The sequence below is a fragment of the Carettochelys insculpta genome, chromosome 24 (genome assembly GCF_033958435.1).
Source record: "Carettochelys insculpta isolate YL-2023 chromosome 24, ASM3395843v1, whole genome shotgun sequence".
Classification (NCBI taxonomy): domain Eukaryota; kingdom Metazoa; phylum Chordata; order Testudines; family Carettochelyidae; genus Carettochelys; species Carettochelys insculpta.
In genome coordinates, this window is record NC_134160.1 from 9066562 (window position 1) to 9088183 (window position 21622).

The 21622-nt window shown below is 45.3% G+C and overlaps 1 protein-coding gene across 2 annotated transcripts in view; it reads left to right on the top strand.

The window, feature by feature from the left end:
- The first annotated feature begins 5935 nt into the window (after nucleotides 1–5935).
- MAN1C1 (mannosidase alpha class 1C member 1) overlaps nucleotides 5936–21622 on the top strand; it is a 109917-nt gene continuing 94230 nt past the window's right edge. The window contains exons 1-2 of one of the 2 annotated variants that reach the window (XM_074976151.1): nucleotides 5936–6611; nucleotides 7051–8676. In XM_074976151.1, the coding sequence (XP_074832252.1) occupies nucleotides 8152–8676 (525 nt within the window). In that variant the 5' untranslated portion in view covers nucleotides 5936–6611; nucleotides 7051–8151. The remainder of the gene's footprint in view (nucleotides 6612–7050; nucleotides 8677–21622) is intronic. The other variant, XM_074976152.1, reaches the window with a different exon arrangement.

Here is a 21622-nt window from a genome sequence, read left to right on the forward strand (position 1 = left end):
CAGGGCAGGAGCAGGAACTGGACTTGGGGAAAGGAAGAGATGGACACACATGGGTTGCATGGACCATTGACCAGCTTATGGACCTGCATGGGCCATAGATGACCATGAGTTTGAGGCCCCTGGTCTAGGGTGAGCTTGAATATTGCTCTGTCTCCAAACCACATTTCAAGGACATGTTGCCAGCACACTTACCTAATTCTTTATACACAACCCCTATAACCATCATGCAATAATATTCCTGACCATGGAGCTAGCAGTTTATATATGACATCTCACATGATACCTTTTGGAACCATATGGTGACAGCAGAGCCTTGCGGTTAGTGGGTTTTTCAGGCCTAATAGGGGCTACCATACAGGACATCCTGTGGAGTAGGATTTAAGGGGCTCTGAAGGTAACAGATGCTTCTTAATTCACAGGTTTTGGCCTCGGAGATACTACTTCCTTTTCTGTGTGGTTGCTGGTCGTTTAGACCCATGATCCTCAGTAAGGGAGCTGCACCGATTTATATTAAATGGAGATTTAAGCCATTGGTTTTCCCCTCTCTGCACTTACAGCAAAGTATGAATTTCCTAGTGTATGTGGCTTTAAGAATAACCACAAAGAAAGAACAAATATAAGGTGCCCATTGGAGGGGAGAAAACACTGACTTGTTCTGTAATAGTCTTCATCTAGAATAGTATCTCACAACTTCTCTACATGACTGGCAAGATGCCCTAGGAATGTAAAGGTACTGTACAGAGAACACCAGGTTATAACTGTTACTACACAAAAACAAATGAACATCCAGCATATTTATTGAAAGGGCCAGCTCTTTAATTGGGAAGTTGCCTCAGAACTCTAAATGACGACTGTACTTAAATAGCTTTTTTGGAATGATTATGTACCCCCTGTTGCCAAAGTTAATCCATCAACCAACTATCCAGGTGCCTTCTGCTTTCTCAGTGACTATAAGCTCACAGGGCTTGTCTTTCTGGTGAAACAGTGTGAGCTATCTCCTTCCCAGAGTGTCTGAATCTCAGTAATGTGGAAATCTTTGGCTGTGGTTTGCATATACACCAGCCTGACTGAATGTGTTAATTTCTTTATCCAATTCCCACACAGATCAGTGGACTCTGATGTACCTATAAGATGGACTCAAAGGTCTATATCCCTTATCTAAGCCTTTGTACAAATACAACTCTTCTGCACTAAGTGGGAAGAAAAAGACACATCTTAGTGTCACAAAGGAGAAGATAGCTAAGTGAATATGGTCTTCTTCAGTGTTCCCTGTAAGCTGACCACTTTGGGCAGCCACCCAGGAGAGATTCAGGTGCCACCCAGCTGATTCGCAGAGAGTCCAGAGTTGGCACTATGTGTTTCTACTCGTGGTGCACATCTCCTGATGCCTAAGTGCACATAACAAAATTTATTCTGCCCGTGGATAGAAAAATTAGAGGAAACACTGGTCTCCTCCTTTGCAGTGGCTGGGCTACAGGGGAAAAGGGACACCAACTGGGAAGAGTATAGAAACTGGGGAACTGTGTCAACCCCTAATTCTGAGTAGGCATTCATCATCTCGGAAGATCAGGCCCCAAAGGCTGAACCACAACAAATTAGGCTAAACGCCACCATAAAGCGATAGAAGTCTTTTAACATTGCACTGAAAAAAATGGCACCTCTTTCTGTCAGCCATGGTAAGTGTCCTTTTAAAGGTAAGGAATTTTTAAATGACATTTCTGTCTGTTTTTTGTTATTACCTCTACTTAATAACCACACACTAGGGCTAAGTCTACACTATCCCATTAGATCAACCCATGCAGGGTTGATCTTCCAGGGTTGAATATTATGTGTCTCCTATGGACATGTGAAATCAACCTCTCAGGGGTCTCAGTTGACCCCTGTACTCCTCATGAGACACAAAAACTATGCAAGGTCAATGGGAGAAACTCTTTTGTTGACCTCCAGTATAGACAGCCAAGTTAGCTGAGCACAGATACATCAATTTTAGCTATGCAATTTCCATAGCTAGAATACCATATCTGTGGTCGACTTACTTTGACTAGTAGGTGTCCGCAATTTCTGTAGCTAGAATTGCATATCTGTGATCGACTTACTTTGACTAGCCCAGGTGTCTAGTTTACAAAGTTTGGTGGGTTTGCGGCACTTTGAAGTAATATGCTTAAATCTAATATCTCTTCCTTCCAGATGAAACAGGATTGTTTTGACAGTACCAACCACAATACAACTAAAATTGTCTGACACCACTACAACTACTTTATTCCATCTGTCTTCTATAGTCTCTTCTTGCTTTTGTGTCTAGAAATAATAGGTCTAGGAATTGTAAGACACAGAGAGAGCTTTTATTGGCTACAAAACCAGAATGATAGTCCAGCCCAAGAGATATGTTGCATCTACTCCTTCAGCTAGGACGAAAATGCTTTCTGGAGTGAGAGAAAACTTCAGACTTCTTTAAAACATAAGCTGGAGGCTCTACAAATAAACTTAATTATTTAGCCAAACTATTTTTCCATGCGTACTATCCATTGCATTCTAGTTTTCTTTCTTCTGTAACTGTAGATATTAAATTCTATTTTTCTTGTGGCTATAAAAGAGTAATTTTCCTTAATTATTTCTCCCAGTCCTGCTAAAAATAAGAATCATAATCCAGCTTGACCCCATCTTTTCAGTAATTACACTTCTGCTTTATAACTCTTTAAATGCCAATTTCGCCAGAAGAGGCCGACTATGCCTTGATTGAATTGCAGTTGTGTACAGGGGCTAGGCTCTCTGTGTCGCTCCATGTGCTAAATTGTTTTAGAAATGTAATTAAACATTTACCTTGAAGGCAGTGCCCTGTCATGAAAAAGAAAAGCAAACGGCGGCATGTCTCAATTTAACCTAATTTTTAAAAACAGAAACTTTCAACTTCTCTGGTGGTGTTGCATGCATCTGTCACACCAGTTTTGTGTTGCAGATCTGTGTTTTCTCGCTGTTTCTGATGTTCCATATAATCTTACCAAGCAAGGGTGTCCAACCTTTTCAACTTAAAGGGCAGACATAGAAAAGGGCATGGGGCCATAATTGCTACCTTGGAGCTCTCTTTGCTGTTTCATTCCCTTTGCAGCTTTCAGGCTGCAACAAATGGAGGGGGAACCATCCACTGCATGTCCCTTGATGAAAGCGCTGCCCCGGGGGGCTGATTTACTGGCATAGCCAACTCACAAGGGGAGTTTAGTACATTGGGGAGGTGTAGCTGGACTTGTACACAGGGCTCTGGCCATTCTGCTGGTCCTTGGCCCATGGTGAACTGCTGCCAACGAGTGGAAGCTAGAGCAGTGCTGTGGCTCTAGTGGAAGCTGGAGCCAGTATGTGCCAGGGGTGGGGTGGGGTGGGGTGGGGTGGGAGGATAGATGCAGCCTGGAGCACAAAACTGAGGTGTATGTAGTTGCTGGTTCTCAGCTTCTTTTTCCTTCTCCGGGGCCTATTGCATTCCTGCTCTCTGTGGGGCCCCCACAACACGACAGAAAAGCAGGCAATACACAGAGCTGCCCAGAACTACTTTTTTTCTCCAACCATGGAGACAAAACCCAGCAGTGTCTGGAAAGGGGGACCAGCTACTCAGAACGCTTGTGGCTAACACCAGAACCTCCCCAAGGCTGCAATGGAAACAGGGCGAAGCACTTGGGAGATGTTGCCCCATTTCTTTGCTGGCGTGACAGGACTGAATCGGATGTTCCTGGAGGTACGGCTCAGTGGACATATTTTTAATAATAAAATGTAAATATTCTTCTTAACCCAGTCACCACCAAGGGCTGTAGAGTGGCCACCACTGGTCTAAAATGTGGCTTCTGTTTTCGAATGATGTTTAATGCTGGTTAGGAGCTGGACTGTGGGTGTAGCGAGGGGTAATGTAGAATGGTCAAGTGGCTTGAACAGGTAGCTAGATTCTCCTGAGCCCTAATCGGGAAGATGCCCAATTTATTCCCTCGGTCTCATTTTCCCCACCTACAGAGGGATCGTAATGTTAGCCCTTCTTGACCCAAGTGGTTAGCCAAAATTGCAGGTAATTTCTGTTAGGGGGAAGAAATTGATCAGAGTATCAGGCATTTTTTGAGGCAGTGATGCTAATTTACCAGGAATAGTAACAGAGAGATAGCCGTGTTAGTCTATATTCTATCAAAACAAAAAAGCAGTCCAGTAGCACTTTAAAGACTAACAAAATAATTTACTAGGTGGTGAGCTTTCATGGGATAGACCCACTTCTTCAGACCATAGCCATACCAGAACAGACTCAATATTTAAGGCACAGAGAACCAAAAGTAGTTATCAAGGTTGACAAATCAGAAAAATTGTGATCAAGGTGGGCAAATCAGAACAGAAGAGGCGCAGTAGGTGTGGGGGTAAGTCAAGAGTGAGATAAAACAAAGTATGTAAAATTATTTTGTTAGTCTTTAAAGTGCTACTGGACTGCTTTTTTATTTACCAGGAACGTATAAAAAACCTGTTTACCTGAACACAGTAGGAGTGAAGTTTCTTTGTCCACAGTTCCAAGCACATTCCTCCCCAGTATTTTAGTCCAAAAGCCTCTTAGATTTGGGGTGGTTGTTTTCTTTTTCTTGGAATCACACTTCAAGTCGTTTTGAGACTGGATTTAATGCTTTGTTGCTGCTTTCTCTGCCCCCTTTCCTGGTGTTTTTTTAAAAAGCAATACTTAGTGCCTCAAAAAGATCAGTTACTCACCAACTGTGCATGGCCTGTGTTTTAGGTAGTGGCTGCAATTGTTTCAGAGCTACAGTTTATGAAGGAGCTTGATTATGTCTTACGTTTGTCCTGAATGAAAAACGATGGTTACGCCAACCAACTTTTGTGAATTGTATCCCACTCCTCAGCATAACAGCAATATTTAATTTGTAGAGCGACTACATATATGTTTGTGTGGCCCTTTGAAGATTAAAATGATTTAAGATAAAAAAACACACACCAAAAGTTTGGAAGGGATTTAAGCCTCTGGGCTTCAAAGTTAATAAACCAATCTCTAACTGATGGAGGTTAGGAAGAAGTTTTCTGTATCTGCAGTTTATTCCATAACTTTTCCTGCCTGTTTCTAGCATATTTCTGTGACTTCTCTAGTCTGGACATTGGATTAGATAGATCATTGTGATCCGGCATGAGAATTTCTTATTCCAAAGTACATTGCAGTGTACAGAAATATAAAAGAACTCAAACTGTGTGGTTTTTTTTGCCATTTTAGAAAGATGAAGATGAGACGATCCAAAGCTACAAAGCTTCCTCTCCATTCTGCTTCGGCAGAGTTTCTTTGATCATGATTAAAAGCATTTCATGTTGGGCCACCCCTTATCTCTGTTGGGGTAGGTCAGGTCGTAATAAAGCAGCGTGTTAGTAAACTGCTTTTGTCATTGGGGGTAGTGGTAGGGAAATCGGTGACCCATGCACGCGTCCTCACATCTTTCCATCACCACTTGACTTGGGACACAGCCACTTAGAGCTGTACAGGTGTTATGCCGACAGGTGTAACCAAACCTGGGACGGCTTAGAGTATGCACCTCTGCTGTTCAAGCTAAAAGTTCTCAGCTCAGGCAGTTGAGGAGATTCACTCTTTCTCTGTAAAAGTGATTAAAGTGCCACTGCATGGGAGAGCAAATCACAGCCAGTAGGTCTGTTGGTTACACAGGGCCCTCTTGTCTCCCTCACAGCTGCTCAGACCAGAATGTTACAGAGCAGGTGCTGCCATCCCGAGGGCATGCTGAGTAAGATGAAGCACTGAATCCTGGGCAGGTCCACTTCCTAAGGTACTTGGAGCAAGAGAGAGTGATGCACCCCAAGTGCTCAAGGCAACAAGCCCAAGGGAAACTGTTACTGGTTGAAACAAGCCTTCCGTATATGGCCCACTTAGGACAGGATGGAGCCAGACATGCAAGCCACGGCCCTTCCCATAACGTGGGATAGACTGTTGCATGCTGGCAGGTGCTGAATTTTGGGGTGCCATGGATGGGGTAGAGCGGTGCATGCTGGGTGCTGCCATGCCCCGAGTATTGGAGGACAAGGCTAGAACATTGCCTTAGCACTGGAGCAATGCTACCCGCTGGCTTCAATGTCCACTATTTAAATACCCTCAGCGCCTTCAATGTAAATTTCCTGAGGCTTCTCAGCCAATCACAATGCAGCTGAGCCACTTTAACAGCCAATGGCACGCCTGTTCAGGCAACAGCCTGGAGCCGGGGCTCTGTGGTAAACAACGGGGAGGTGCTGCCAGCCTGTCTGATGCAGAGAGTAGCCAATAGACAGGGGAGACTCAACCAAAGACCCAATGGCAAATAAGGGAGGCGGGCAAAGGCGGGGCCAGACGTTGCCGTGAGTACAACGTTTGGCGGCGATTGGCTTATGACGCCTCCGCCCACTCCTCTAGCGACGGTTGGGCTGTCGCTGCGACGGTTGAGGCGAGGGGGCGTGGCCTGAGGGAGGGTGTGCGGGGCGTGGTCTGCCCAGGGGGGTGGGGCCACGTGGAGAGCTGTCGCAGTGAGAGCTGAGCGGCGGCGGAGGCAGCAGCAGCCGGTGTGTACCGGGGGGACAGCTGCAGCTGCAGCCCGGGAGCAGGATTTTTTTTCGGGGTGAGGTTAGATGCAAAAGGCAGGTGCATCGAAGCATTTAACTTGGGGCGACTGGCTGGGGAGAGGAGCCGGCGGCTCGCAGAGGGCAGCCCATCCCGGGGAGTTTAGCTCCCGACCGACCTAATTGAATGGGCACTTGAGTGCGCGGGGCGCTGCAAACGGGCTCAGCTCCCCGAGCTGTAGCATCCCCTGGGTAAGGCGAGATCGGAGGCGATGCTGCGGTTTCCGAGACGTTTTAGGACCCCAGTGGGGGGGGGGGGCGCGGCGCTGCGAGGGGTTGAGTAAAGGGGGGCAGGAGGCGCAGAGCGGGCCCCCCGGGCGTGGTGGAGCGGCGCGGCGCTGCAGGTCACAGCTCCAGAAGCGGCTCTCTCCGGGCTGCTCGGTAAACTCGCTGGGCGCGCCCGCCCCGAGCTGAAAGTTGTGCGTCTCTTCCCTCCAGGGCCGGAGAGAAAAGCAGCCCCAGGAGAGAGGGGAGGAAGCGTGAGGACGACATTGCCCAGGCGGTGGGAGATAACTGGCCAGACTCGCGGCTGGACGGCCTGGAGCCCCTGGCCGAAGCTCAGCCCGCGAAGGCGATTCCTGGGGAGGGGAAGAGGGGAGCAGCCCCCTCCTTGCTGGCTTTCTCGTCCCTCCCCGCGTCTCGCCTCGGTCCCTTCTCAGGCTGGGCAGCCTTCGCCCCTTCCCGCCGGGGGCGGTGGATGCCCGGTTTCCCGGCTGCCCGCGGAGGCTCGAGGATCCAGGGAGGTGGTGCAGAGCCAGGAGCCGCTCGCGAAACGGCGCTTTGATGGCCGGCCGGCGAAGAGGGGGAGCGAGCTGAAGTGGATGGGAGGGCGGGAGGCTCGCGGCGGCGGCTGCAGACGCACTCCGGGACAAAGGCGAGGAGCACGCTGCGTGCAGCGGCGGGTCCGCGTGGGGAATGAGCCGCTGGTCGCTCCTGCAGAAATGCTGCAGCGTGAAGCCCCCTTCTTCTGCGGACCAGGGATCGCGCCTCTCCGGACTCCTGCGGTCTAGTCCCTGAGCCGCCTTGAACCCAGCCCCAGGACTGGGATAGGCGCCGAGAGCGGCCGGTTGGGAGCTCAGTCGTGGTCCAGTGGGATGGATTCGCCGTCGCCTGCATGCCAGAAGGGGGGACTCTGAACCACTGCCCAGCGCCCTGCAGACGCCTGTGCCCGGGGGAAGGAAGGGGGCGGCCGCAGCCGAGCAGCCCAGCCCCGCTCGCCTGCCAACTCCGCTCCCCGCCGGGAGCCTGGCGGCGGCGGACCGCAAGCGGTGGGGGCGTGAAGCTCAGTCCCCGGGCTCCCCTCTGCCCAGACTGATCCACGTGTCAGCCCGCCTTCCCACCCGCCCGGGAGAGAGGAGGGACCCCGGGCAGGGCAGGGGCCAGTGTCCGGCCATCTACGCCGCCCCCTGCTGCCCGCCGCCGACTCCGCTGGACCCCCCCGGGGCGCCTCGCCTGTCTCTGCCGGGCACCCCTGGTGCCTGCAGCGTCTCCCGGCTCCCCAGCTGCCTCGGCCCCCCGGCGCCCCCGCCGGCCGTGCCCATGCCGCTGCTGCGGAAGCTGCCGGGCATGCCGGGCTGGCCGGCGGCGCTGGGGCTGCGGCTGCCGCAGAAGTTCCTCTTCCTTCTCTTCCTCTCGGGCCTGCTCACCCTCTGCTTCGGGGCCCTCTTCCTGCTGCCCGACTCCTCCCGCTTCAAGCGCCTCTTCCTGCCCCGCCGCGCCGCCGCCGGGGACCCCGACCTGCCCCGCAGCCCCCCGGCCGCCGCCGAGCCCCGCCACGCCAGCCCTCCCGCCCCCCGCCGCCTCCGGGACAAGCCGCGCGCCGCACCGCGACCGGGCGCCCCCCCGGCCCATACCGCTGCCGCGGGCAGCAAGCTGCAGGTGCAGCCCGCCGACCGGGGCGCCCAGGCGGGCACGGACGCGGACCCCGCCGCTCCCCGCCAGACCCGGGCCCCGTTCCGCTTCGACTACGAGACCTTCCGCGGGAGCCTCCGCCACCCGGTGCTGGGGAGACGCGGCGGCGGCGAGGAGCCGGAGATCCGCGCCCGCAGGCTGAAGATCAAAGAGGTAAAAGGCTCCGCGGTTCCTCTGCCTTCCCTCAGGCTGGTGCGGCTCCCGTCTCCCTCTGCCCCAGTGACCCTGCATCCATCCCTGGAGCGCTGGGCTCTGCTGCTCCCCCACGCTGTGTGTCTCTGGTCGAAGCACTCCTCTTCCACCCCCGCTGTCCCCTCGCTGACCCCTCGGCTCTCCTTCACCAGCCCTTTGCAAGCCTCCCTGGCTCTTCTCTGTTGTTGTTTGTCTTAGCATAGCTTTGGGCACAGTAGTTCCTCTCCTCTGTGTATGCTCCCTTATCACCCAGGTCTCCTGGTTTTTCCGCCCCTATCCTTGCCACCTTTGACTTTTCTCCCAAATCCATTAGCTTGCAAGATGCTACAGGATTTCTTGTTTGTAGTAGAGACTAACACGGCTGTCCCTCAGAGCCAAAGCTCCAAAGTTAGAGGGGACTCATGATGCCCCTTTAAACGGGGTGTCTTTTTATCCTGCCCCCAAAGGCATGTAGGCTGTTGGTGCAAGATTCGTGCGTCTGCATTTCGAAACCACACAACAGATATGTATTTGAGCCACCTAATAGGTGTGAGAAGGAGCAATGAGATGCAATTACAAAAAGGGCAGTTTCAGGTTGGCTATTTGGGGAAAAAACTTCCAAAGGGTTGGATGTATAACAGTGTGGAATAGTCTCCCTGGAAACCTGGCCACTTAAGACATATTTAAAACATGGAAAGGCCAGTGCACATTTGATGAATTTTTCTAATGCTTTAGCTAAAGGGGGATAGACTGGATGTGACCTAAGAGATCTTTCTCTCCTGGAGAATTCTAGGTCCTCTTCTGTAAAACACTCTGGCATCTGGAAATAGAGATTCATGAGTTTTTTACCTGGGGAAAAAAGACCAAATTCTGGCCTTGATTTAGACCTATGCTGTCTTGATCATGTCAGTGGGGTTACAGGAGTGTAACTGAGGGTAAAATTTGGCTTCATGCCTATGGTTTGTGCATAAAGGCTGGCTGCTTTGCAAACATTGCAGTGTAATCTGTGACCTAGTTAACCAAGAGCTACAGAATCAATGTAATACTAGATTTTATTTATCCTGGCTTTTGCCATGACTGATGATAAAGTTGGAGTAAATCTTCATACATCAAAAATGCCAATAAATAAAACACACAGATTTAATGATGCAGACTATTAATTTCCTGGATTTGTTCCTTAGTAAAGCTGTAGGCATTCAGCACGTACTTATTCAGCCCCTAGTAGAACCAGGAAGGAAATGAAAGGAGAATGGGATAATGTAAGCATGACAAGCCCTTGATGCAACCTCTCTTTTAAAAATATACTTTTTTTTAAAATTTTTTTAAGCCCTCCTTTTTAGTTCTGAGGCTGCGGTCCTCAAAACAAAGGCTGCAGTACTGGTAAAATTCCAACTACTCTGCCAGGCAGCCAGACACAACACACCCCAGGGTGCTAGGTTTCCTTACCATCCCAGGTATGATTGAGCTATCCTTTCACTCTGCCTGCCTGCACACGGTTGTTAGCCAGCAGGTATCAAAACAGACCAGCATCCTCCTCTCCCATGCGCTTTGAGGCAAGGATTCTTGTATATTGTGATATCCTGTGGACTACAGTGCCAAGGTACACTAGAACAACGTGAGGCACACATATAAAGCTAGCGTTAGTCCTTTTTAAAATAATCAAATGTGGCATTATACTATTTATCTGTGTTTAATTTTTAACATGGGATTAATATTTAGTAGCCTGAATATACTCAGGCCTGAGCACTTGGAATGTATTCATAATTAGCATGGGATGGCAAAATTAGATTTTTGAGGGGTTAAAATACAGAAATACATGTCAAAGGATAGTTTAATGAGCAGGGTACTTAATCATGAAAACTGCTTGCACTTTTTTCCCGCCTCCCTCTGTTCAAGAGCGAAGCAGAAGACAAATGTGACTATGCCAAACAGGAAGGGTATAGGCTATTTTTTATTTTCAATAGAAGAGACATGAGGAAGGAAATGAAGTGAGGTGAGGAAAAATAAAACATTATATATAAAAAGGAGAGTAGAAAGGGTACTAAGTGGTAAAGAGGAAACCAGCAAAGTCCTGACACAGCATTTAGCTTGTCAAACTGCATTTCATTTGTACATATCATGGAAATGTGAGGTTTGGCTGTATGGTAGTAGCAGTGGCATTCTCCAGGGATGAATGATCAAATTACTGCACGTTCAGATATATAGATATCAAAAGAGTCTTGAATTTGATTGAGTCATCATATCTGGTCCCTGATTTGTCCCCCTCCCCTTTCATTCTCCCAGAATTTCAAGGTATGCTGGTTCCTAAAATCTGCTCCAGAGTGTTTGTGTTCATGTCTTCTTTTCCCGCTAGCTTGCTCTTATCGGACACTAGGTGCATATTTCAGACATAGGGAGGATGGATATGAACAGGGCTTGAAAAAATGTTTGGACACGAATGAGCCTGAGGCCAGTGTTAAAGAGGAGATAACTGGGACGTTTTCCAGGACCAGAGATGATGTCTCAGTCAAATCCAGGTCTGTCTTTTTCCTAGCGGTTGGAGGAAGGGGTGGAAGGCCTAACAGGTCCTATTCCTGGTATTCTGCTCAGCAGCTCCATCTTCTGTGTCAGCTTTTTTTTTTTTTTTTTAAATCTTGGCCTGAAACACTGAAATTTGCTCATTTTTCAGGCCATTCTAGCTCACAGGAGTTAGGTTTGTCTCCTTGTTTAGCTCACTTCCAGAGCCTCTTGGCAGTTGGGTGTATCCTCAGTTTCTTGGCTCCTGGGAGGGTAGGGTGATTGTGTGTGCCTGTGTTCTACTCTATTCCTTCCAGCCTCATCCCACTGTAAACTTACAGCAAGTAGCACTTCCCAGATTGCTGTTATTTGAACTGTGCTGCTAGTTTGGAAGGTGCTGAGGATGCAGGCACTGTAGACTTGCATTTGGTGTGAGTGTACAGCTTGTTGTTATTCCACACTCTCTTGCTGAGTCTGGACAGAGTTGTGGCCGCTTTTCCAATCCTCCTATTTAGCTCAGTGTCCAACGGAAAGCAGACTAAGGACTTGCCAGACACCCACTACATCTGCAAGAGATGCAGCAGGGACTGTCACTCTCGTGTGGGTCTTCATAGTCACAGTAGACTCTGTAAATGAAGTCCTCAGTTGAAACTATAAAGGGCGCGATCCATAGTCTATGCAGACTGAAGGATGCCTACCTACCTACTACCGCTAGTTTGGGCAAGTCCTGAGCAGCATTTGAATTATGTACACAGTGTATTTTATTTGCTTCTATTTTGACTCTCTAATTGGAATACAGGGCAGACTGTTGGTGATGTTACTAATTGGAAGAAATAATTGCAATATTACAGTGAACTTAACTGGCTAACATATTTTTCCCAGTGCATGCCTACGTATAGCCTTTCTATATTGGGCGCATTATGGAGGCTCTAATTTTTTTTTATTATTATTATTGTTATTCCTAAAGTCAGGGAGCTATCTCTGCATAAAATACCACCTGTATTGCACAGGCTTCTTACTGCAAAAGGTCATTGTTATCGGGAGACTTGCCTAGGATGTGCCGCTGTATGTTACTTTTTTGACAGTTGAGTACCACAGGAGTTCTGACCTTTGGAGAAAATTGTAATAAAACCAAATCCTGGTATCCCCAGGGCTACAGGTCAAGAAATCTAAAGGGCCTGGAATAATTCATCTCCTCAACTGAGCTCGGAAGAACATTAGTTGGATAATTGATCGGTCATGCCTGGTTTCAGGGAATAGTTAATTTTTAACGTGCCAAATGCTCATTACTGTTCAAAGTCAAAATGTGGTTATAGTCAGAAAGCGGTTTGTGAAAACAACTGTGTGGGATTCAATGTTTTTTTCTCTCTGAGCGATCTTCACATCAGATAGCTCCAATTAGAAGTCAAAATCATTCTCCTTTTTCCCCCAACATCCATGGGCCATCACTGAAAATTCAGGCTGGGATCTGGAATAATCAAGCTGTGTGGTTTCTACCTTTTGCCTCATAAAGATTTTGCAACTGGAGCTTAGCTGACAGTTTTGCTGATGATGCAGGAGGCAAAATAGAATGCAGCATGCACTCCTGTTGCTGCATTGGTCATGCAGGTCTAATGAGAGGAAACTTGGCGCTGCCTGGGACCAATGGAAGAGATACAACTTTACCCTGAAGTGTCTTCAACTCAACAAAAGCAGCAATGTGCTAGCATTGAGACTGCGTACCAGTAACTTAGTAGAAATTGTTCATAAACAAAAGAAAAACTGCTTAGCCTACTTTCTCAAAGCTGTGGAAAATCCAAACAGTAAACAAGCAGCAGTAAACAGGGAGAATTGTAGTTTCTTCAAGTTTAATAATAAGACATTAATAAAGGTTGAACCTCTCTAGTCTGGCACCTTCAGGACTGTGACCAGTGCCAAACAAGAGAATTTGCTGGACCACGGATGGTCAATATTGTGTACCACATTGCCAACACTTCAACTGCTTACTGGGCTCCATAAGACAGTTGGGGTAAATTACAGGTAAATAATAGCACAGAACACTGAGAGCCAGGTCTGGCGGCTGTAAACTAAAATCAGGCTGGATTACAGCCGTTGCTGGACAAGAGAGTGCCAGACTAGAGAGGTTCAGCCACATAAGTAAAGAAATGTGTCTTGACCAGACATAAGAGAATATGATCTTAATCAGTGTCCGTGTAACTGCATTGTCAAGGCATGCAGAGGGAATGTATCAGAGTTAGGATCACAGCCAAGGAGCTGTTTACTCTGAGTCCTGTGCTGGGAATTGTATCCCTCTAATACGTATTCAGATTGTTTTTATTGGAAATTAAAATTTGCTTTATATCGTAGCTGTTTTCATATAGTTTTTCCTCCTTTTGTCCCTACTCACCTTTACGTGTCTGTGCCATTTGTTTGTCCTTTTTAACATGGATCTAAATAAGTATTTGACAGTTTTTCCATATCCAAGTTATTACTCTCAAGAGGCCATCCAGATAGTTTTCCCCAGTCCCTCCTAACAAATTGTTGCCATCACTGAAAATATTATTTAAAGCTTTGTGAGCAGCGGTGAGGCTCTTGTCATCCTGATACAATACTATATTTTCAATTAGTATAGTAATCAGTTTCAGATGTAACTTATTGTTGGACAGCAAACGGCTATCAAGATAGATCAATTTGTAAACCGCTGTCTTGACAGCTAAATTACAAGAATTAGAAACATTAGATTAGGTGTTCTGCTTCCATTGAAAGTCGGTGGTGTTGCATGTCTAATTCCCTTACCTCTGGGATGGGCAATAAGCAGCCTGCCGGCCAGATGCAGTTCACCAGAGTTAGCTTCTACCGGGCCACAGAACACTTCTTTTTTTACCTGTGTGTCTGCAGGTACGGCCACTCATTGGCCAGTGGGAGCTGGAAGCAGTTATGCTCACAGATGGTCAGGTAAATAAAACTTCCTGCGGCCTGCCAGGGGTTAACCCTGGCTGATTGCATCTGCGCTGCTTATTGCCCATCCCAGTTTTGGATGCTTTTGCCAGTCCTACCCAGTAATCCTTCGGTGGGTAAAATACAACAGGTACACTACAGGTAGGTGCCGAGTACAGGTCTTGTATCAGCTGAGAAAATGCCTCAATACTGACCCCTGGTGGGAGTGGAGAGTTCAGATCCCATGCTCATTCTGTCCTTTGTGGCTCTGGAGACAGACAGATGTTCAGGTAGTCGGGTAGTTGTAATTGCGGTATTTGGTGTATACTGAGCCACTAAGAATTTGGACTGAGACCACCAACTTCAGTAACATAGAGCTCCTAATTGTAATTGGTTTTAACTTACCACTGGCCTGATAATGAAGTGTCTTATATGCCATTATTACTTCTGAAGACAATTCCTCCTCCAGTCCCGGGGTAATGAATAGAAGGCTGTCTCAGCCCCTCTGTCTCTCCATGTTCTTCTGTGTGGTGTAATTATTTCTCCCTAATTCTAGGGGCAGCCTTAAAACTAAATACCACATAAGGTCAGTTCAAGTGTTTGCATAGTGACAGTAACACCTCCTGATGGAAAAACGCTTTTCAGAACACATCTGTCTGGCTTTGACTCAGTAAATGTAGTCTTTCCTGGGGGTTAAACATTAGTCAGGTACTCTGTATAAGAGATGTACACTGGAAATTGATTAACGAGTAAACTGTTATAGTAAAACTCTTTGTAGTGAAATAGAATGAAGATTCCGAGCTGTTTCAGTATCTTGGTTTTAAATCATAATTTTGGGTGAAGAAGAAAAATAGTCCTGCTGTATTTTGGGATTCTAGCTGGGTCTAGGCCTACTGAAATTCCCCTTTATCTTGTAGTCTCTTTTCTCATGCATTATTTACTCAACCTTTGAAAAGACACTATACTGTAAATTCCCCAAATGGGGTGTTACAGTATATTTTGTGCTTCCGTCGTGTCTGGTGGTTTAGTGCAAACAAAATTTATACCTAACCTGTGAATTCCTCATTCAGCACAAGTGATATATGGCTAACTGTGGTAAACATACTTGCATATTTGGGTAATTGACTAAAAATATTTGTCCTATTGATGTGATGTATGAATACAGAAAATATTTTTACCTCTGTAACTTACGCTACATAAAGTATATTTGAAGATGCTTATGGTATCTAGGAATACCCACTAGTTTTTATGCAGTTAAGGTTATTTCAGGGGATTATAAATTGTCATTAAATATTTCCTCTTGGCTACAAAATCAAACAATGTGAGCTCTTTTTCCAAAACAACTAAATTTGATATAAAGCTTCTTTGTTAACTGCCGCTGAAAAACAGCCTCCTGTTCACACACAAGTAAAATTGCTAGAGCGTGGACCTCTCCAGACAGATTACAGATAATGACTGAACATAAGCACTGGACGTTGTTAAATGAGTTTCCAGGATGCATAGAAGTCTATTATACACAAGGCCTTACGTATTGCTGAATTAGTTCAGAACATGCATTGAAATTCATTGGGTTATCTCGGATACAAATACAAGAAGGGTGGAACAGTATAGTTAGATAATGGCTTCACCTCATCTGTAACACTTTACCATATACAATTATTGAGAAAATGTAAGTGATTAAATATGTCACAAATATTTGCTAAAATATGGGATCTTTTCAACTTGTCTCATTCTCTGTGCAAAATATTTATAGGTTCTTGATTAATCCTGTAATCAACAATTAAATCTGCTCCCTTACTGGGAGGATTATTTCCATTTGTTCTTTCACTTGGCTTCTTTGCAAGAATTGACAGGAAACACTCTTCTTATTCTTTACATTCTAAATATGTATTTAATCCTGAAAATTAGCTTGTTCGTTATTAGAGGGGAGAGGATATTTTTAAATTTGGAAAAGCGGCGACTATCTAGAGCCAACAGCTACCTTAGAATTGTAAAAGGCATTTGGTGTGTGGAGCTGACATGCCTCCATAATTATTATCTTAAGTATTCTATTATGTGACAATATTTTAGAATATCACCAAAGGATGTGTTGTGATGTTTTGCACCAATGATCTGTACATAATGGCTGCATCTGTGCTAGAGAGTTTTGTCGACACTGCTGTCGACATAACTCAGGGTGCGTCCACACACACACACACACACACACACACACACACACACACACACACACACACACACACACACACACACACACACACACACAGAGCGTTCTGTCGACAGAGGCTCGATCGAACTCTGCATTTGCCTCGACCGTGTTATCCCTCAAAAATTTGATGAATAACCCTTTCTGTCGACAAAAGTGCAGCATAGACACTTCTGTCAACAGAGGGTAGGTCAGTTTGGCTGCTCTGTCAATCTTCTTTGGTGTGTAGATTCATTCTGTCAACAGAAGTTTTGTTGACAGATCTTACTGTTGACAGATGCTTCTACTGTAGATGTAGCCAATGGGTGTATTGTGTGATGGACTTAATATAAACTCAGGGAAGAAGGCGCAGTGGGAAAAGAGGAGGATTGAATAACATTAATTATGACAAGTATCAGAGAGGTAGCCATGTTAGTCTGTAGCTTCGAGAACAAGAAGTCGTCTTGTGGCATCTTACAGACTAACAGATATTTTGGAGCATAAGCTTTCGTGGGCAAAGACCTACTGCATCTGATGAAGCGGGTCTTTGCCCACGAAAGCTTACGCTCCAAAATATCTGCTAATCTATTAATTATGACATACATACATGTCCTATTAAGGACAGCAGAACATGAGGCTCTGGATTCCATGTATGGCCACAGATAGGTTTTGTGGGCTTAGGCAAATAATAGTGAGAAATGACTAAGTTAAGCAGGGCCCAAACTTTAAATGTATTTTATAAAAATAAGCTTTTGATAAACCTGTTATCATGGGCATTTCTGTTTTTTAAATGTCCAACTGAACTACTACCAAAAACTTCCCATTGTTTTTAACCCAGGCAATGCAAATATTATTCTACTATAACAGAATCAAAAGTGAAATTTATTACAGCTAGGAGTGAAATAGGTCTAACTCATCTTCATTATCCATCTTGAAAGACATGGCAAAAGTAAATTGCAGAAATTGTGAAAAATCTTTCAGAGTTAACCTGAACAGCCTGGCATTTGTTGCGTAAAGGATCAAATCTTTAAACGTATAAAATTTTACTCTTAACTCTTCTAGCCTAGTATGTCCATCTATGAAATGCCTATTTCTGTACTTATTGAATTCATTTAGCTGGTGTGAGACATAACTAATGCTTAAAACACTTTGAGTTCCAGGTGCGACTAAGTTAAATCAAGGTGATTAAAATCACAATTTAAGTCATCAAAAATAAATAATTACTGATTTAAATCAGGTTACCCAAAACCTAAGACTGACAGCACTTAGAGGGCACTTAATTTTGGAGAAAGTCCCACTGAACTCACCAGCACTTCTGTTTTTTCGAGAAAACAAGTAGAGAATGGGGCTGCCTTGGAAAAGCTGAGTTAATGCTGAAGTAAAATGGAGAATAGACTTATGGCCTCACTAGTCTGGTCTGTGGCCGTGATGTTCCACAATAAGAGGCACGTATTATGTAATATAAAATAAGAAAATGGCACTCAGTGGCAACTGGCAACTCTAGATTTCTCTTACTGCACCTTTCTGTACTCTCTACTTTTGTGATAGATTCTAAACCTAGTTAACTCATTGAACAAGCCATAAGGATTAGTGAAGATAACGTTGTTTTTTTTTTTTCCCCCCCTAGCAACATCCAACACAGCAAACAGCTTGGGAATTTACTTGTCAAATTACACTTATACTAAATGACATGGAGAGAGTCTTGATGAATGATGCATTGCAAAGTGAAGTATTTAAGTTAGCAACCAGTTCATCCACACCTCTTTCTCCCAAGAAGCAGCTTTTCTTATGATGTTTAATTCTTGCAACAATGGCCTGCATCATCTTGCACTGCTTACACTTGACATGGTTTCCTTTCCTTACACACGGAATGAATTTCTTGAAAATATTACCAGATAGGGTCTCTCTTACGCCCAAAAAGCCGTGCAAGTTTTTCGGTAGGAAAAGTATAGGAGACTATGGGAAGCTGTGTGTGTGCTGAATATCTTCTGGCTTTCTTTCTGGTCCACCCCATTGTTCTTTCCATCCTGCCTCCATTCTTTGCTATATATTGTCTCTCTGTCTTTAGGAAAACGTCTTAACTAACGACAACTTCCACATGAGCGCAGAACAACAATAGTCCTACCCAGCTTGTGTCTGTCTTTGTACTTTTGAGACTGCTGAGAAACAGAAATTGAATACTCAGTACTTTCCAGAAACAAGAATTAGTAGTTAGGGTAGACAGACTGGAGCTGATCATTCATTTTTATTAGACTGTACGGCTGCGTACATCTACACTAGAGAATTTTGTCATTAAAATGGGGCTTTGTCAGCAAAACTCGCGGAGCATCTACACACAAAATGCATTTTGTCAACAGAAACTGCTGACAAAAAAGCTGTGTAGGCACTTGGGTTGTTGGGGGGGCGTTTGTCAACAGTGGCTCAAGTTTTTATGTGTAGGTGCGATTTGTTGACCAGTTTTGTTAGAACATCTCCTCCGACAGTAACTTTAGTAAACTGATGCGTTTAGTATAGATGTAACCTATGTGTGTACATAGCATATATGTGGTGTGATTTAATGGTAATTGTTATTTTTAAATGAGAAATGTAGTATTTGATTGACTTTCAAAAAATGTTTAAATAAAATATCTGATATTTTATTTAAAATAGCTGGGCTACCTAGTGGGAGGGATAGCTCAGTGGTTTGAGCTTTGGCTTCCTAAACCTAGAGTAGTGAGCTCAATCCTTGAGGGGGCCATTTAGGGATGTGGGGCAAATAGATTTTTGATTTTTTTTTTAAAAAGGGGGAGGTATGGTGCTTGGTCCTTCCAAGAGGGCAGGGGACTGAACTCAGCAACCTCCCAAGGTCCCTTCCGGTTCTATAATATATGTATTTCAATATGTTCAATCCACTCTTTTGACTTCTTTGGGGAACTTTATAAATGCTAATTACTTTTCAAGATTGTTCTAAATCAAAAGGTGTTATTCTCCTTCCCCCTGCATAGGTTTATCTTGAATGCAGACATAAGGAGTCCCTTGCATGTAACCAAACGGTTTACTTGACTCGGTGGAGAGGGGATTAAAAGAAAAGCAAACAGAAGTCCCCATTAAAAATAATTCATAGCTGCTTATTTAATTGTGTGAGACTGGGAGCCAGGAATTCATTAGTTCTGATTCGGCCTTTGACATTTCCACTCTCTGGTCTTGGAGGAATCACTTACCCTCTTTGTTCCTCTGACAGGTACGTGGTAGAATGGGGAAAATCATAACAGCATTGTGAAGAAAAAATTTTGCAGGAGGTATGAAAAATGCTATAGTAACATACTGATAGTGCTGTACACTGTCAAAGTGCTGTACAAACACTTACTTGCTATAATAACGATATCTTCAGTATTCCGTAGGAAACGTCAGTTCTTTAAGTATCCTGTCTTGTTTTATTTGAAGTGAATGTGAAGCTCTCACTGACTCTGTCGGGGGGCTTGGGGGTCCTAAATGCTTGTCAGTAGTGAGAATTTAAATCACAGTAGTATCTCTCCAGAGAGCCATGTTTTAAAAGTGCCTTCTTGCAGTATTTGTGTTAACATGATTTTCCTGGCTGGGGAAGAAAGTGCATAACTGTGTACTTTGGAAAGTAACAAAAAGGCAATGATAATGCTATAGTGCCTGCTCATACTATTTCTGCCCTAAAGTCTTGTATATAAGTGAGCCCAGCTAGCAGATAAAAAGCTGCCAATGGAAGCACTGAAGTCTCTTAAATTTTCCAGTTTCTCATCGGAAGGCCCCCTTCTCAGTTTTTAGTGCTGAGAGTCCTGAGTTGTTGACAAAGTCTGATTCTTCTGGAGTTATGGAAATAGAAATTTGCTCTTCATAGCTATTTTAAGGTGCATTAGCTATACCCAGGCAAATCCCCAGCCACCTTTTCTGATGCTGCTTAACCTTCTCAGAAGCCTTCCTCCAGCAGTGGAACCAGGACATGATTTTCCAATTCCTAAACATGGTGTTTGCTTTGCACTGAGGGCAGGTCAATATTACAGCAGAAGGTAGAATTGAGGTACAATGTCTAATTGTGTAGCTAGAGTTGAGTGTACCTTAATTTGGACTTCTGTGCCGTCTCCACTAAGGGAAGTTGATGGGATCGCCTGCTCCTGTTGAGTTCCCTTACTCCTAATGGGGGAAGTAGCGGGGAGCAGGAGTATTGGTGCCGATGCAAGCACTGTGTAAGTTCTATTTAGCACACCCCTATTAGGCTCTCTAAATCAAACTCTGGAGGAACCTCTGTGGCAGGGTCAGCTTTCCCTGTAGTGAATACGTACCTGGAGGCTTGGTCTACATTCGGAGAAAAGTTTGAATTTAGGAGACTTAGATCGAAATTATAAGGAATCAGTCCACACTACAGGGTCCATTATGTCAATTTTAAGGATTCCTAAGGTCAACATTTGTACTCCTGCTTTTTACAAGCAGTAATGCCGAATTTGACCTTGAATGGTTGACCGTAAGGTAGTGGAGACAGAGCGTTCTTGGTGTCTGAGATGTGTCCCACATTGTCTCAATATGACCACTCTGGTCATCACGTTCAGCTCCAGTGCTCTCCAGGCCTGCAGGAGACAGACCAGGAAAACTTGAATGTCATTTCCTGTTTGGCCAGCATGGTGAGCAGAGCAACCACTTTGGATGATTTTTTTAGTTCTTTAGAAAAAGCCTCATCCACTTCTTCTGCCTGGGTAGGTGGTCTGTAGTAGACACCTAGCATATACCCTTGGTTTTTTTTACTCATTTTAACCTAACCCAGAGACTGTCAATGCATCTGTCTCTTATGTCTATCTCCACCTCAGTCCAGATGTGCACATTTTTAATGCATAAGGCAATACTGTGACTGTGCTTGGCTCTACTGTGAGGGCATGGGACTGGATTCAATGACCTCTCAAGGTCCTTCCAGTTACAGTGTTCTATGATTCAATGACTGTCACGTGGCTGTTGGGTCATTCGTAAAGCTGTTTTTCAAAGCTTCCCTGATTCGCTGTGCCCCTCGCTGTACTCTCTCTTTTTTGCCCTAGTGTCTTCCTTCTAATTACTGGCTAGGTGATCTGCCGCAGCGTGGCATGAAAATTTCCCCCTGGCTCTCAAATCAATTACAAAGCACAGAGCAGGCTGTGACGGTGAGGGGAATGTTGCCTTCACTGAGGTCTAACCGAGTTAGGAGGCTCCTGAATCTGGCTTTTAAACTGCCAAAGGCATATTCTACTACCATTCTGCACTTGTCCAGCTTGCTCCTTACTGCAGTCCAGGTTGCCTGTCTATGGCTTCACAAGCCAAGGTTGCAATGGGTAAGCTGGATCTCCCAGGATCACTGTTTTG